Consider the following 17,332-nt stretch of genomic DNA (forward strand, 5'->3'; position numbering starts at 1 on the left):
CAAGTGGGAAAGATGAATCTTCTGTGTCGGCTTCACCGTAGTATTGAACAATATGCCAATCTCCTGCCTATGCTTGAATAGCATATAGGTGAAAATTTGATAGTTCCTCCGCTGCTTGGAGGGAATTTTCTCCGTAATAGGTGTTCTGTGACAAAGCTTCCTGCATTTGCCCATGGATCTGAAGAAGCTGAGCTACACCCACACACGTTATTTCAACACATGTCCAATCTTTTAAGAGAGCCAGCTGGAGTACTGAGTATAATACTCAGAATAATCTTACCATGTGTTGGATTTAAAGGTTATGCCTACTTTTTAATGACTTTTTATCAAAGCAGAGAAAATGTTGGCCATGTCAAATAAGAGCTCTGTGATTTCAGTTGTGCCTTAAGTAACCCAGTCTGCAGCCTCCAGTCCCCACTTCTGCCAGTGGGAGGATACATATCTCTGCCTTTCTGTACTCCAGCTCTCGAAAGTCCCTTTGTGCTACTTTGTGTGAGATGACAGTGGGGCAAGACACTGGTCTTATTTCTAGAACTGCCTCACTACTGTCAGTATTACACTTTAGACCAGAATTAGAATTTGTGATCTTAGAAAATGAGCCATTTAAATGTGATATTTCTTCCAATTCTGCTAGCCACCCACTGCATTCCTCAATCCACAGTCTTTCTACAGAGGAGACAGACAGGAAAACTAGGACAAAAATACAACATTTGCTTAATTCTGTTTGGGCTTTTGCACCCTCCTCTTCTGAGAATACATGGATTGTTTCATTTAACCTTTAGCTAATGAAGATGTTGCTTTTCACCCGTAATTGTATCCTTAAAATGAGAAGTTACACAGTTGGCATTTTACTTGCAGTTTGTAATGCATTTGTTTTCATCAGGAGGTTCACCAGGAGATCCCCCTGACAGCTTTCTGATAGACACGTAAGATCCCTATCTGAAGCAAGTTTAAATGCAGCTTTATCACTCATCATAGTACTTGAATAGCAAATGTTAAGCTTGAGGTTTTTGTACTTACAGCTTTCAAAGCCAAGTATGTAATAATGTATGAATAATGTACTTAAAGTCTCTGTACCAGATCTGCCAACAAGTCCCAACAGTTTCTTTGCCACAGTTGTTTCCCGATACAGTGTCAAGAAGGATAATAAGAGAAATAGAAACAATTCTTCTTCCAAGATGTAAAGGATATGTCTGTTTCAGCTGTTATTCTTTGGGGCAGGTCCCATCAGTTTCTTCTGTATAGGTGCAGCTAAGTGGACACAGGGATGCCTAACCCTTCCCGCAAAGCAAAGAGAGAGAAACTGACTCTCTGAAGAATATAAAATTCATTTTTAAATGGGCATACAATTTATAGCAAATTCAGAATAATCTGGCTGTCAGTTTTTGATGCATCACATCTGTAACATCCTAATTTTTAAGGCCAGTTGGGAAATAGATTTGTATCTCCAGTTTGGAGGAATGAAGAGCACTGGTATCACTCATCTCAGGAGGTTGATGAATGCTCTCTGGCTCTGTCCCTGGCCTTATGAAGAATCATGAGAAAGTTTCTTTTCCTTCCTCTGTCTCAGCTTTCCCGTCTGCAGAATACAATTAAAAATACTCACCTGCTTTTTATAGTTTTCTGCAATGTCCTGATAGATGCAGCTGTGTAAAGGCTGTTTAGTGTGATTCCCCAGTATCACAGTTTCCTGACAAAGCCTTTGCACAATAGTAACACTTCCAGTAAGATGCAGTCTCTGTCTTTTGCAAAGGTGGTAAGATTACTGGGAATAATCTATAGGACTTCTTTAAGGCTCTATATTCACTGTTACAAGAAAGACATTTGTTTCACTTGTCAAACAGACTATGCCTTTGTATGCCTTCCTTAGTAGTAGTTAGCCTGTCACAAGGCATGGCTTTCGATATAGCTGATGATGTTTATACTGTTTTAGAACACACTTTCATATAGATATGTATAAACACATCACCGCAGTACAACAGTTAAGCTGCGTGATTAATTCCCTTGATGTCTACTTTACATCAGTCTTTAAATAACTTTTCCCATTCTCCCTTTTCTCCTCCACCGCAACTTTCACAGGTGCACATGCCTATTGTTCTTTGTTCTTTGAAGGAAAGTATCATTACGTGAGTCAGTTTAACATCTCTGAGGAATTAGAATGATTGATACTTAATTTTCCTATGTTATTCTTAGGCTGCATTCAACATATCATTGTTAATGAGGAAATATAATTGTTTTAAGTGAAGAAGTGGCAAATTTAATCAGTTTGTAATAGATTACCATTCTGCTTTTAACAGAGCTGGGAGTTGCATAATCACCTGTTTATTAAAGTGTTACTGTCTTCCGTACTTAGCAGAGTTTGACACACAGACTGCTATCTTTCCACCTTGGCATGTGTAGCTTCCTGTTGCTAATTTAAATTAGGGGGAGAAATGTTCTTTAAAAGGTAGTCTAATGGAGGCTTTCTCAACTAATAATAAAAAAAGATTTTGTTTCTATTTTTAAGAGTAATACATTCAGAGGGTGCAATTTCAATTATAAAATTAATATCAATTTTCCTTTATGTGATAACTATAATGTGAGTGGTATACTGAATTTACAGCTAATAAAGACTTTCGGTGATCTGCTGTAATTGGCGTCAACAGATGGGATCCGCACCTGAGTCACCATGATTAAAAAAATCCCATATCACAAGCCAGCATATTGGGCCATGAAGAACCAGAAAGCTGATGCAATTTAAAACTCGCTATTTTGTTTTATGTATCCCTTGTTCCCATGGATATAATTCTTTAGATTTTTTTTATAGCAGGATATTGAGCTCTTGTATGATCTGCTCAATTTACTGGCTGCTAGGGTTGGGTTTTTTTTCCAGGAGTTAGATAATCAATGAATTTTAAACAGGTCCTTTAGTAAGAGCATTAGGTTGAATATCGCTACAGTACTTGTTCTCACACACAATACTGGATGTTCTTACTATCGGATGACTGTTGTTCATCTTGTGTGTCTCACCTGATCACTAAGCAGGAAAAATTAATCTTTTTTATATTTACTTGTTCTCTGTCCCCTGGAGTTCGTAGAGTTAGCTTAGCTAAGACTTAGCTTCTTTTAGCAAGTCTCTGTCACAGGTTTGGTCATGCTTCCTCCTTTACCACTGCACCAGACACTGTAAATTGAGTGACAAACGAATGTTAATATATTTCTACAGTGTTGCTGATTGCCATTTCCACCAGGGCTGTTTTTTGAGCACACCAATAGTGTGAACAACAAACACTCACATGCAAGCTGCGTATTTTTATATATGAAGTGCATTCGCTTGTGCATCTCAGACTTTTGAATATTCCTCATGGTTCAGATTGTCTCTGCTTGCTGCAGCTTGCAGATGAACCAGATCTAAGGTATTTTGTGGAAGTAGTTCAGAGCATTTCTTAGTGACTGTAAAAAGCTCTTGAAAATAAAGCAGCTTCAGATATAATAGTGCAGTGTAGGCTTTCAAATTCTTTTTTGTCTGTGTCCAGTTGTAAAGTAGATGCTAAACCATTTCAGTCTGTGTATCACTGAATATGGAGACAGACATCAAGTCAAGTTTCAGTCAGGAGGAGTTTTTTAGGTATGAGTTAAAAACTTCTGAAAATAAGTATTTACAGTGAAAATGTTTACAGTCTTCACTGCAGCAGCATACACTTGCCACTGTAATAACCCCTTTCATATTCCTTCCCTTTTCTGCAAAATATGTCTTTCTTCCACACACGACTGTGTATGTTGTGTGAACATTTTAATAAGGGTTTTCAGAAACAAAAATGCATTTTCTTTCAAACTTAAAATTCCCATTCAGGCATCTGAAGCAGAAATACTGCTCTGAATAGTAATACTCAACTTCCATGGCATGTTTTTTTGGTTTTATGTTACAAAAAGTTATCAGAACTACAGCCGTGTGGAAGCCCCACAATTCTCTTTGCAAAGAAACTTTTGCTGCCATTGTTTTAGCCTCCAGATGAAAATTAACATTTGAAATTACTTCAGGAAGAACTGAAAAACAACAAAGCAAGGTAGTTCTGCACAACTTTTCAGAGTTACATATGCTGTCATTTTTGCATGATGTAGGGTAGTCAGGCTGATTTCCTGATACATGTATGTACGCATGAAGAGATTGAATTCTATATACCTGTATTAATGCTAAAGATTCAACTGTGTTTGACTCTATTCTTTACTTTTTAATCATCAAAACTTTAAAAAGGCGGTTGAAGCAATCTGTCTTCAGTGAAGGAGATAAACCCATAAGAATGCACTATATTGAATAGGTGAGGCTTTCTGAAACATGTCCTTCACTTGTTTTGCAATACTGATGACAAATGGCAAAGAAGTTACTTTTCTTCCCACACCCAATGCATACAGAAGTACTAGACCCTTTGTGTTACCTCCAGGTTATACTGTGAAGCCATATGGCAAATTCACCAAAGCTGTCTTATGACTGTTTCCCACCAAAGGCTGATGATAACAACTACAACATTTGAGCACCTTTTGAAAATCGTTACTTTTACTAGTGTTGAGGACAAAAAGTGTGTATTACAAATGGTAACTATAAAAGTTAATTTTTTTAACAGTTGCCACATTATGGTACATGAGAATACCGGAGTTTCTCTCTGCCTCTTTGTTTATAATAGCACATTTTATCAATAACTGTGTTAGAAGAGTTGACCATTTTCATGATTCCAGTATTTTTCTGTCTTTGTCTTAATCAGCTGTGTGTTCGTTTTGTCTGCACAGGGAATGAGATGCTCCTGTGGAAGGCTACAACTGCAGAGCTAGCATAGTTTTATTAAAAAATACAAAGTTGGCTTAGGCTCTGTTGAAGTGTGTCACTTCTCTGAATCTTTGTGTGTAGACCAAGAGAAAGGGGAGCATTGTTGGAAAACTGATGACAGATCCATTGCTAGGTAGAACCACTTATTCTTTACATATGTGCAGCTACATTTTGCATAAAATACATGCCTACCTTTAATAAACCTTTGGAATTTCTTTATAAGAACAAACAAGTTCTAGAAATTATGTTAAATAATTATTTGATATTTATTTATATAAAGCCTGACATGCCATGCAGGCTTGTCCTGGGTTCAGCAGGACTGCATTGACTGCTACTGCAGGAGAAGGCTGTTTTTTCACTTACTTGTTAATGTGGCTTGTGAAACAAAAGTTTGAGAAGCTGATGATTTTTCTGTAGCTCATTGTCAAAGCCGCAGAGGAAAAGCGATCCTTCTGTCCTCTTCCCTACAAAGATTGAACAGCAGGAAATCAGACATAAAGGTCTTCAGAGCATATACAGATCTCTGTCTCAAAGCCAAGATACTGGTTTGATTTGTCTGTTGTGAAGTCAGTCTAGAATAGCTACAACAGACTTCTGCATATCAGAATTAAGAAGCAAGAGAAATGAGAGACTACAATAATTAAGTAGACAGAGGTGAATCAGGTACAAGGAAATGTTTCAAGGTTGTATTGTAAAAAATAGAAGATTGTGTGAAAAGTAATGTAGCTGTTCTCCTTTCAAAAATGTGACTGTAATATGTCATGTAGACAAGGAAGTTATGATCTTCCTGGAACTCAAGAGCTAAGCAAACTGTCCTTGTAAACCAAACACGCTTTCAGAAAAGAACATTATGGAGGTGGCCATCTATTAGCATATTTGCTGCTGACTCCTAGTTACCTAGATTATGCACTAGAATTCACTTTTTTGTCCCAGGAAGGTGTGTACATCAGCATTACAAATGTATCTCACATGTCTGGTTTTTGGGGATACAAATTATGAGAAGTTGATGCTTGATGATAGGTTGTCCTCAATAAAGAATCAGCCATAAATTGGACTTCATGGGGAAGGTACCTGGCACTTTTGATGGAGTACCGTTAGCATGCCTGCTAGTGAATCCTAATACTAAAGCAAAAGGAGCAAAGAAATGCAGTTTGTCAGGAAAATCACTTGGTCAAGGCATCTTGGTTTTCTGTGAAGTTTCTTTTCCAGCTGGACTTCAGAAGCATGGAGGAAGCTTGGTACCAGGTGTAAGAAGGCTTTTTGTCTTCCCATTTGCTGATAAAAATGAGTGTAGCAAATTGGCGAACTGGATATATTTCAGAAACCCATGTAACAAGAAACAAATAAGGCAGGTTTTTGTTCGGTTTTTTGGTTTTGGTTGGTTTGTTTTGTTTTTTTTTTCTATTATCACCATATCCAAATGTTTGAAACACGTCATCTTTTCTCTATTCTGTAACCTTTGGTAGTAACTTAAATCTCTATATTGGTATGGACACCAATGCACACAACAGTCTGGGTGATTTTGAAGCACTGCCTTTGAAAAAGAAAAGATACAGGCTTACGAGATTAATTTCTTTCCCTATCCATCTGTATTATTCCATACAGTTGCATAGTCAGATGAAGACTTTGTGGAGAGTCCCTGTGCTGCTGCTAAATCCCATTCTGTTGCAGGCATGCTCCTGTTACTGTGTCTGTGCCAAGCACAAATACACTCAGTTTGTTAGAGTGGCTTTCCTTGTTTACACTGTACATAGAATACGGTAGTCTCCCATGAAAATATAACAAAAAATGGACTGAAAAGGTTAGTGTTTCACTTTCCTACTTGAAGCAGTGAAAATAACCAATGTGCTCCCAAAAATAACAATAAATAATAGAGCTGAGAAAATCTGTTGTCATGGAGATTTAATTTTTATCATAGTTGTCTTGAAATCAAAAGGAAAAACATCCAATACACATTTGTTAATACCTTCACATGTATCTTGATCTAAGGTTTGTTTCATTCTATTTCTATGACTGAGGAAGAAACAAATGTACCAAAGTTCTCCAGCCTTAAATAGAAAAATATATTGTGAGAGATACAGCTCACTCATAAATTATGACAAATTTGGTTTTTTCTAGCATTTTTACTTATGCTTTAATGTAGACTAAATTACCTTTTTTGTTCATCTGGGTAAAGAGTTCGTGTTAATGCACTTAAACTCCCATCATAAGTTTAAAACATACAGCATCTGAATATCGTACTCCCATGCATGAGCAACATTCCTTCACAGTAAGGTCCTTGGGGAAAAATAAAAGAAACTACGAGCCAAAATGAACTCATATTTTCAAGCTTGTGAATAGTGATGATTTTATTACATTCTGATGCTTATGATTGACTCAAAGTGAAAATAGAAAGTAGAAATGGGAAAGACTAATTAGGTTCTTTTGTCTATTCCCTAAGGAGCCTTCTACTGAAGGGGATAAAATGATCTTAAACTTCTTATCCATCATCAAAATTGATTCTTCATTGCAAGTTGATAGGAAGAATCCAGTCCAAGAAGTCAATTACCTGAGATTTTGTTTTGGAGATGTTACAGGCAGCATGTTTTTCCAAAATAAATTATGTATTTGTTAGTCTTCCCAAGCTCAGCTGGGTTATTTAGAATAAGTGATTAGTAGGTACTCATATTACCATGGTGCAAGTCACCCTTACTGAGAAGAATGCACAAACTAAAAACTAAACCAACTTTCTTACTGGAAAACATTGATTTAGCTGAACTGAAACTTTCTGTTGGACTGCTTTCACAAAGGCAGTTCAGGTTCCAACTGTGGACTCAAGGCTCCTGGAATAAGCCTTCAGTCAGAGCTGTGACCTCAGGGAGAGCCAGTACTTCATGTTGCTATTTGATCTGCATTAATTTGGACCTGTATCTCAGTTTCCCAAATGAGTTACCCATTGTTCTCCCGACATGCCTGACTGTAATTAAACAAATGTCTGTAGGGCATAGAGAGAAAGAGAGGCCATGTGCAAATGAGACCAACTCTGTTTCTCTGTAGCTAGTACACTCCATTGCAAAATACATAAAGACCTCTAGTTACAATTATAGTTATTCAAAGTATTCCTGTTGGGTAGCAGAAAAAAATTGAAACATACTCGCTGCAAGCCATTGCCTAGCAGTACTCTCTTAAAAGCTGTGTGAGGTAAATATTCAAGCCTCTGGCCTTATTCAGGTATCCCACATAACCCTCACTAGGGGATCTCTGACTCCTGGGAGCGCTACATGTAATGCAAAATCAGGAAGATACTTGATTTATCCAGTGTAAGGAAATGTTAATGAGAGGAACAGACCATTTAACATCCCTACCGTGAGGCAAACAAATCATTATAAAAGTAAGAGTTTGTCAGTTATTCCGGGTTATCTACATCAAAGAACAACTACATCGTTTTATTAGGTTTTTTAATTTCCTGCCATTAAGATCAGAAAAAGTAGCTCTCTTGCATAGCATAGTGGTACTATGTATGCAGTTCTTATTGCTTCCAGCTTGGCCTAATCTCAGGCTAAATCTTGGAGCATTTCTTTTGCTGCCAGTTCCTTTGTTGCTAGTCTGCAGTACTTCTGGGAGTAGTCAAAAAGTGTTATGGGAATGTGCTATTTATTCTTTGGGAAATCGTATGACATTTTCATTTTATTTTATTGATACAGAACAAACTGAGCTAGTATTGGAAATCTAACCATGGAGAAATGTCAATCAATAAGTGCGTAACACTTTATTAGATGGAAGCTTAACTGGTAGCATTAGCTGTAGTGTTATAAAAGTGCCTTAAATAGCACCTGCCAGTAGTGCACAAATAAAGTCTGGTCTCAGACTTACAAATAGATGTAAGTGCCACAGTGACTTGTTTGTGAACATGGTGGAAATACTAGTATGTAGTAGGGACAGGTAAAATTAGTCAGAAATTACCAGGGAACTGGCTGCTCTATATTATACCAAGCCTGTTCATTTCATTCAGACCCTGCCTTGCCTCCTGTTGCCTCTCAAGGTATGTTTGGATTGTGACTGTGAGGGGCATGAACAACTTTTGTGTATTCAGGGGCATTTAGTATGTAATACAGTTCCCGCAACAGTGGAGCCTCGGTCTCAGACTGGGATTTCTAGATGGTACCATAATGCAGGCAAAATAATGCATGAAGATGTGCACCGTTCCAGCCTTGTTAGATCTGTATCAATAAAGAAAAGAAAATGCTGTATGATATTCCAGAGAATAAATACCACATCCCTGTGAAACTTTCTGGCTACCCACAGAATCACCAAAGAATAGGATCAGAGAAAATGCCAGCAAGAGAAATGATCCAGCTCTAGCCAATAGTTGATGTACTACTGTACATTTTAAATGGCATGTTACAGGCCAAATGTTTTTATATTATTTTACATTTGGAAAGAGATGGAGAATTTAGAGGTCAGTCTCCTCCTTTGCTTCATCCTGTGAAATGCCTTCTGCTGACTTTTCTGAATATAGGAGGAGGTGGTATAGGAAGCCAGCCAAAGCATGGGTCAGTCTCATGGGAGCTGTAGATAAAATTTCTGTATGCACCTCAGTCACTTAGTAATCTAAGCCTTGTTGAAAGCTAATGGGACTTGAAAGCACTTTGAAAATTTCATTTTGTGAAAGCCAGTTTTCACATAGAGCAGTGCACAGGCAGCAGGGCTTGCTGACTGGCTAGCTCAGAGAAGGTAGGATTTAGTTTGTGCTTGAAAATCAGCTGATTACTATTCACTGTGCTGTCTCTTGGCTGATAATGAGAGGAAGTTCTGTTTTCTCTGAGCAAAGGATACAGTAGAGAGCCTCTATGTGCTAGTAGCTGCACTGGGCAGGATTTGTCCCAGTAAAGCATTTCAGCTTGCTTTATAAGCAGCGTTTTCCTGAGATGTCAAGCTAACAAGATTCAGTCAGATCTGTGTCTTATTGACAATCCATCTAAGATGAGGAAATAATGAAAAACACATTTTAAATTCATAGCTCAGTTCTGATTAACTCACTTGAGTGTAGCTGAGATGACTTGCTGTGGAATAGTGTTGCTGCATACTGTCTTCTGTTTTTTTGCATTGTAAGGTGGTATCGTTGAAAAAGGACAGAAAAGAAATGGTGGACTGGCTACAACTCAAATATAGATTCTGCATATAATTGGTATGCATGGTATATTCTGAAGCCTGGGTTTAAACTAATGTTAGGAGAAACATTTTTTATTTGTTTCTGAATGAAGTTTGGATAGACTTCTTGCTTACAAAATGGTGACACTTCTTACCTGACTCTGGATTAATTACTGCCTCTTCAAAGAAGTGGCTCCTCTCTGCGCCATATGTGAATCTACTACCACGGAGGAGACAGTTAAAATAAGGTTTAAAACTCAGGGGGAGGTTTTTCCATACCTCACAGAAGAGTAGCCATAGCCTCAGGCTTTCTTGCTTGGGCTGCCTCCTGGCTTAACATACTTACAGGGAGCCAACTTCAACAGAACTTTATCCACAGCTTGCTTTGTTTGCATTTTTCCAACACAAGAGAGATTTTCAAGGAAGTCTTATCAGGAAAGCCAGCATAGCTCTATAATTACAATATAGCTCTGCTAAAGACTACATAATAATTAATATTTGTAAGGCTAAAATTAGAAAGTGCTTTTCAAATGCCATCACAGTCGACACTATAAGTCAAATGAAATAGAGTGATAAAAGCAAGAATGTGGGTTTTCAGCTCATTACAGGGGTTTTGTTTAGTTTAATTTCATTGAGATTCTTTAATGCACAGAATGTCTGGGGCTGGGATATGCAGAAGTAACAAATAATAATTAATACTGAAGCTAGAATAAATAACACTGAAGTATTTGTGGCCAAGTTTTGCCAGTGTAAGCGTCTTTTGCCTTTTAGGTATGCTAATTTTTACAATGATGATGCTATAGGAGACTTCAGTAAAAGCTAATAGATGCATGGCACTGGGGTACATTTTACCCTCGATGCTGGTTGAGTTTCTGGAACAGTCTTGGGAGGACTTTAATTAAAGCATTAGAAGCATCCAGGTTATATGACCTGATTCTTTTTCATCGTTATTTTCTTGACACTTTAAAATACAAAAAATTGATCTGTATGCATTTGGATAGCTATTGGTGAGTGGAGGGCCCATATGGTTTAGTGATATCTTGACCAGCTTTATCTCAGACTTAAAAATTATTCACATTATTTATAGGAGCATACATACTGTGCCTATTAAACATACTCTTGTAGAAGTTTTAAAGTTAATTTAAGTCTATATGTCGTGGTAGAAAACAAATGTCTAAACCTATTTTGAGAGAAGTTATAGCTGAAAGACTGCATGATCACTGCCCGAGTTTTTTAAGTTTTTATAGCAAAGCTTTGTTCTGCACTTCACTGGCCTCCATGGAGGCACTAAACCCTTAAGAACTCCTGGAAATGTGAGTGAAAGTTAAATGTATGCTACCATAGCTACTCAACAAGCATATGGTAAAGGCTGCTCTTCAGAAATCAGATTATCAGGAACTGATCAGATCTTCACAGTGTCTTCCACTCAGAAACCCCCTCATTTGGAGAGGGCAGGGATGAGCCAGCATGCAGCTGTACTGCTGTGGGGCAGTAGCAATGCAATTACAAAAAACAATGAGCTAGCAGTTAATCTTGCTATTTGACTGCATCAGCACAACTGGGATCTGTCACTTCTCATTAAGTATGCTGACTATTTTAGATAGAAAGATCAAGACATTTTATTTTTGTTTACTTTGCTATGAAAAAACAGAACCTAATCTTAAACTCCTTAGTCTACGTCTCAACATGCAAAGAGGTGTCCAGGATTGCAGAGCTGATGACCACTGATGACCTTCCCATGAGATTTCTGGAAGGCTGAAGGAACTGAACATTCATGGAAACCTGATCACCTAATGATGCGCCTGCAGGTTCCTGTTGCTACAATCTTGAGCACATTGCCTTATTGAGTAGGGGAAAAATATATTTCAGTTAAGGGAGATGTTCCCTTGCCTACAGTCAGTGATATTTATAGTTTAAAGGAGCATTTAACTGCAATTTTTTACATAACTTTTGAAAGGGCATTTTATTCTTACTTCCGAATTCCAGCATGATTAAAAGAGCAAGTAGCATGCATTTATGGATTATCAGATCACTGGACTGGGAGAGCATTAGTCACCGTGTAGTTTTCATAGAATCAAAGAATGGTTTGGCTTGGAAGAGGCCTTAAAGATCATCTAGTTCCACAGGCAGGGGCAACTTCCACTAGACCAGGTTGCTCAAAGCCCCATCCAACCTGGCCTTGAACACTGCCAGGGATGGAGCAGACACAGCTTCTATGGCCATCTGTGAAATTCTCTTTTCATTACCCTATTAACAGCTAGTTTGTCCCATTTAAGAAGTTTATTAGGAAGAGGAGAATTCTCAAACTTTTCAATCTGTTAGCTTGTAGCCTGTTCTCCCAGTAATTTATTTTTTTTAATCTCTGGTTTTATGCTTTCATGTGTATTTTGAGCAATTTCTGCTACATAATGGGTTGGGGGGGGGGGGGGAGGGTGACAGTGTAATTGCAAAGGGAATCATTGCTTTTGGCTTTTTTTGCCATGCATCTGTTAAGAAAGCATTTACCATGTCGCAAGTTCATGTTGGATGGATCATGCATAGTTGAGAACACCACTCCCTCTATGCAAGTATACTAGCTAGTTGTCCTTGAATGGCCAAGTGATAGCAGCAAGCAGCAAAAGGAAAAATACTTCTGTGAAAGGTGAAGACACTTATCATTGCTACTAGAAACTGGAGAAAGTGTTAGTCAAGGGCACCATTTTATAACCACCTCCTCACACGGGGTGGATGCATCGGCTCACTGGAAGAAGGCTTATTGCACTCTTTTCAAGGTGGAATTTAACTGCTGCAGATATAAGTCTTGCATCTTGTCAGTCCACTGCTGCTATCAAGACGTGCCTAATGGCTACAGCTACCTATGCACTGTCCCTGGGGAGCCTTTGGAGCTTAAGGGCATCTGTTCATTTTCTGCACAGTTCTAGTTTTAATATCTGTCATTGAATTTGGTTTCAGGTGGACCAAACATCAGCTTTTGGATTTGGTATTCTACACGTAAGAAAGGTTTAAGAAGCTATTTTTTCCTTGTTTAGGCCGCCGGCTCTTCTAGAAACTGAAAAATTACCCATAGATTTACAATTCCATCTCACTAAGTGCCAGGCACATTTCAGGATGCAGTTTTACTTGTTTCTTGGTGCATTTGCTTTCTTTCCTACATCTGAACACTTTTTTCCTATATTGTGGGCTAGTTTATCACATTTGTATTGATCACATACCCTATTTGCAATACTAGCTGTTAGAATTGGGTCTCACAATAACAAGCAGAAATAAAGGCTCTAAAAACCTTGCTGTATAGAAGCAGCTTCTTAAGAGTTTAAGCCATTCTTAAAAGCCGTGTGATTTTCCATTTCCTAATAAGCTTGCATTCCCAGAGCAGCAACTAACAACTACTGGTAATACAACTAATGGTTGTGATATTTACAACTGATCATTTCTGTTGAGTTTTTTCAGTAATGCATTTAATTAGATTGGGGTTTGGAGGGTTGATTTCTCCTTTTCATCTTCTGGTGTCAGTATGTTGTTGATTTCTTTTTTTCACAGCAGAAATCTTTGATACCAACTACTATATTGTGTAGCTAATGGGGTATGCCACAGGCTTACTGTTAGGCAGCACAGTTCCTTCTCTTTAGACCTTCTTCTCCTGCAAGGGGGCAACTGCTGAGAATAACCTCCCTGCCTATTGTGCACACATCTGTTAAGCTGATGCTTAGAACAATTACAGGCTCTTTCCCTATCACAAGTCTCTGGAATCAAATTGTTCAGTTCTTCATGACAATAAATCCTCAACCCTACCTAGCCTCTAACGCTGTTCAATTCTAGCTGGAGACAAGTAATAATTTATTCATATGTCAGAAAATAATTTGAAAAATGTCAAGGAGAAAAGAAAAATGGAGTAGAAAAGAATTACTTGCTGAGAATTTAAGGTAGGGTTTTAGGTTGGGTTTTTTTCCTTTCGATGTCCTGAACATGAAAAAAGTTTGGAGGCTGTATGTAAGGGTTGGAGGGGAAAAGCAAGAAAACACTTCAAAATACTTGAGGAGAGCAGGAAATCCTGTCAAGCACTTTTAATTAGATTGTCTTATCATTTGGATATTAAGATTGGGAAAACCTTAGCACTGAAGAACAGGACATTTCTTCTAAGAACATTTGGAATCAAGCTTGAAGGACTTGTCAGAGCTTAGCTCTTTCTCTGGCCTGAAAAATGCTATTACTTTTTCTGAAGATTTATTTTTCTCATAATTTTTCTTCTTTATAAAGAATGAAAATTAAAAATCTTTAGGAAGAAATTAGTGTTTAGGATCTATCCCCAGTTGTAGTTTGTGATGTAGGATTCTTTAAATCATGAGAAGAATTATGCTGTCTATAGAAAAAATCAGGAATAAATTGTCACAGGTTATCCCAGGGCTGTCAAAAAGAAATGACTGTTGCAAAGTAGAGACCAATCATCTTGTATCTCAAGCGTATCTGTAAGAAAAGTGAAATAACACATAAAGAAACTGGCTACATTGCCCCTCATTTCTCAAAGATTCTGGCATCTTACAAGGGAAAAAGAAGAGGGCTGTGTAGACAGAGGATCTTTTCTCACCTTTCCTGGAGCTTTACCCTAAACATATTCAGATGAACAATCTTGAAACATCACATAATTCTGTGCTGACAGAATGCAGTGGAGCCATTTAGATTTTCTCCATTAAACAAAGTTGTGAATCAGAATTCTTGGAGCAATAGCGTGGTGATTTTTTGTCCTTGATCAAGCTTAAATAATCTTAATAATGTGTCAAGAACTTGCAGAATCTTTCCAGGTCACTACTCTGTGAAAATCTGCCTTTCCACAATCTTATTTTTAGCTACACCCCTTAAAAGATGGTAGCAATAGTAATTTTGCTGAATATTTGTTTAAGATTTGAGAGAACTAGTATTTTTCTACAGTGACTGAAATACCCTCCTTCCTTTTACCAGTAGGAGAGGTTGGCCCAAAACCTTTCTAAATGACTTTAATTACCCAAAAAGCTATACTGAATCCTACAATATTAAACCACAAGCAAGCTAAACTTGCAGTATAATGTATATTAATTTTCTTACTGTGACATTCAATATGGCACTTGGACCATGCATGTATTACGTATCTAGGACATTTACTTATAAGTAAAATACTTACTGTAAATTTCCAGATGGTGGAGAGTGATTTAGGAATTGTCACACTTCAGAATGAAATCTCACAAAAGTATCACCCGCTCTGTGCTGTAAATTAAAATAAAAAAAAATAAAATAAAAAAGGTGTCCAGTTTTGCATCCACATCATCTTGAATTTGGTAATTTCAAATACTGTAGGTTTAGATTCTGCTGTTATTTCTACTCTGAGACCTTCTGATGTTTCTTGTGTTCTAACAGTCATAGGTTCCTGTTCTTTTAAATTGCTTTTTCTCCTGTTACATGAACAACCAAAGCCAGAAAAAGACAAGTTGTGAGACTGTAGGGAAACCTGTGAAACTAGCTATATATGCAGAATTCTTAAAAGCAGAGAAAATAAGGGAGAGAGTACATAACATCCTTGGTCTATGCAAATTATGGATGATAAAATTATCCTTTGGAATTCCTGAAAATTCAGAAGTTTTAGACTATTACCATCCTTTTTCTGACACTTGAGTTCCAAGTAAGTTAGGTCGTAACTGTAATATTAGTTATTTGCCTAGTGAGTTGGTTTTGACTTGCCTGTAATATCATAGAATCACAAAGTCATAGAATCACAGAACTATTTGGGTTTTAAGGGACCTTCGAAGATCATCTTGTCAAACCCCCTGCCATGATAATCCAGTAACAACATATTACTACATTTTTCATTAAGTACTTGACTTTTAGAATGAAAGTTTTATGTTCGAAGTGAGCTTAAAGTACCAAAACATGGGAGCCAAACTGCCCAAATCTTCAGTGTGTAGTTTTGTAATGTTTTAAGAGTGTTGGTTTCTTCACTAGAGGGAACATTTAGGCCAATACATTGTCCATTTGTCCTCCAGTTAGCTGATTGAAGACAGTCCTCTAGATAAGCCACTAATTGCTTACTTCAGTGTGGCAGTACACTAACGGATTCAGTATAGATGTTTAGTTTATAGGACTTCATAGCATTTTGCATTAGCTTATCTTTATTGGATCAGTGATTTTAAAGTAGTGGTTTAAGACTGGGGTAGCACATTGAATGTCATGAATAAGACATATAGAAGTGGATAGGATGAAGTATACATAAAGCGGTGTGGTGGGTCTCAACACTTTGTTTCTGTAACATTTCCTGTGGGCTGGTACCCAGCTTTAGCATGACACTAGAGGAAGCCCTGTGTGTTTGTCTACAAAGGCACAGGTTGTTGAGGAAAGCTCTGCAGAAGACATGGCCGTCATGGCATGGCAGAGTTCTTTACCGGTTTCCCCCTGGTTTTGCAAGGTGATATACTGCTGCAAAAAAAAAACCTGTAACTTCTGCCTCGCTTCAGGAAGTACGATTTGGGAACTGGAGTAATTTGATGGATAGTGTATACTAAGAAAAATATTAGAAACCAGGAAGCCACATTGTCTCTTGAGGCTCATTTTATTCCAAATACCCCTTCCCTGGGTTATCATCCAATTGTTAAGAGAAAGAGTAATGTTATCCATTTTTTATAATTCCACCTCTGGGTATTACAGAGATAAATACCTAAATGCTGGAGAACTAACTTTCTTTCAGAGCACTGTTTCAGGGGGAAAAGACTTAAATGCAGATAGGTGCGATGACAGAAAAGAAATTGACCCTAAACAAAAAATATGATTATAGTGATATGAATATATGTGTATAGTCACGGTTTCTCAAAGTTCCCCAGAGACAAGCTTCCAATCATAAGACTTTCAGATCATAACCTTTCATTTGATTTATTGTTTCAGGACCAATGCAGGAGACAATATATGACTTTTGGAGAATGGTATGGCATGAAAACACAGCCAGCATAATCATGGTTACTAATCTCGTAGAAGTGGGAAGGGTAAGTGATTTTTGTACTTAAAAATATGAAAGACTTCCAAGGTGTTTGCTTTTGGAAATTAAATAACAGACCAACAAGGTGCTTATATTCTGAGTATAGCACATAAAATATTTATGACTGCCTGTGCTAAGAGGTTCATTATCAATTATTTTTAAACATTCCTGGGATGCTTGGCTTTGATAACTTTAGCACAATGAAGAAATAAGTGATAAAGCTGCATTCCGTAAAGCATAGCCTGCAAAGACTGCCAAACAGGGAAAGCATCGTATCTTTGTGTATGTCTCAGACATACCATTTCTATTAAGGGAAACCAGGGAACTGGAACACAATGAGGTATGGAGTCATCTATTTTTTTAAGGGAGGCTGAGAGGGAGAAAACAGATTTCTGAGGATGGTAGTTAAA

At 37.6% G+C, this 17,332-nt stretch overlaps 1 protein-coding gene across 11 annotated transcripts in view; it reads left to right on the plus strand.

Moving 5' to 3' along the window:
• PTPRM (protein tyrosine phosphatase receptor type M) overlaps positions 1-17,332 on the plus strand; it is a 473,439-nt gene that overhangs the window by 422,836 nt on the left and 33,271 nt on the right. For all 11 annotated transcript variants that reach the window (XM_062632987.1, XM_062632988.1, XM_062632990.1 and 8 more), the window contains one exon: positions 16,832-16,929. In XM_062632987.1, the coding sequence (XP_062488971.1) occupies positions 16,832-16,929 (98 nt within the window). The remainder of the gene's footprint in view (positions 1-16,831; positions 16,930-17,332) is intronic.

Source organism: Pezoporus occidentalis, unplaced genomic scaffold, assembly GCF_034315485.1.
Source record: "Pezoporus occidentalis ecotype Australia unplaced genomic scaffold, CSIRO_AGI_Poc_V1 ctg4, whole genome shotgun sequence".
Lineage (NCBI taxonomy): Eukaryota > Metazoa > Chordata > Aves > Psittaciformes > Psittacidae > Pezoporus > Pezoporus occidentalis.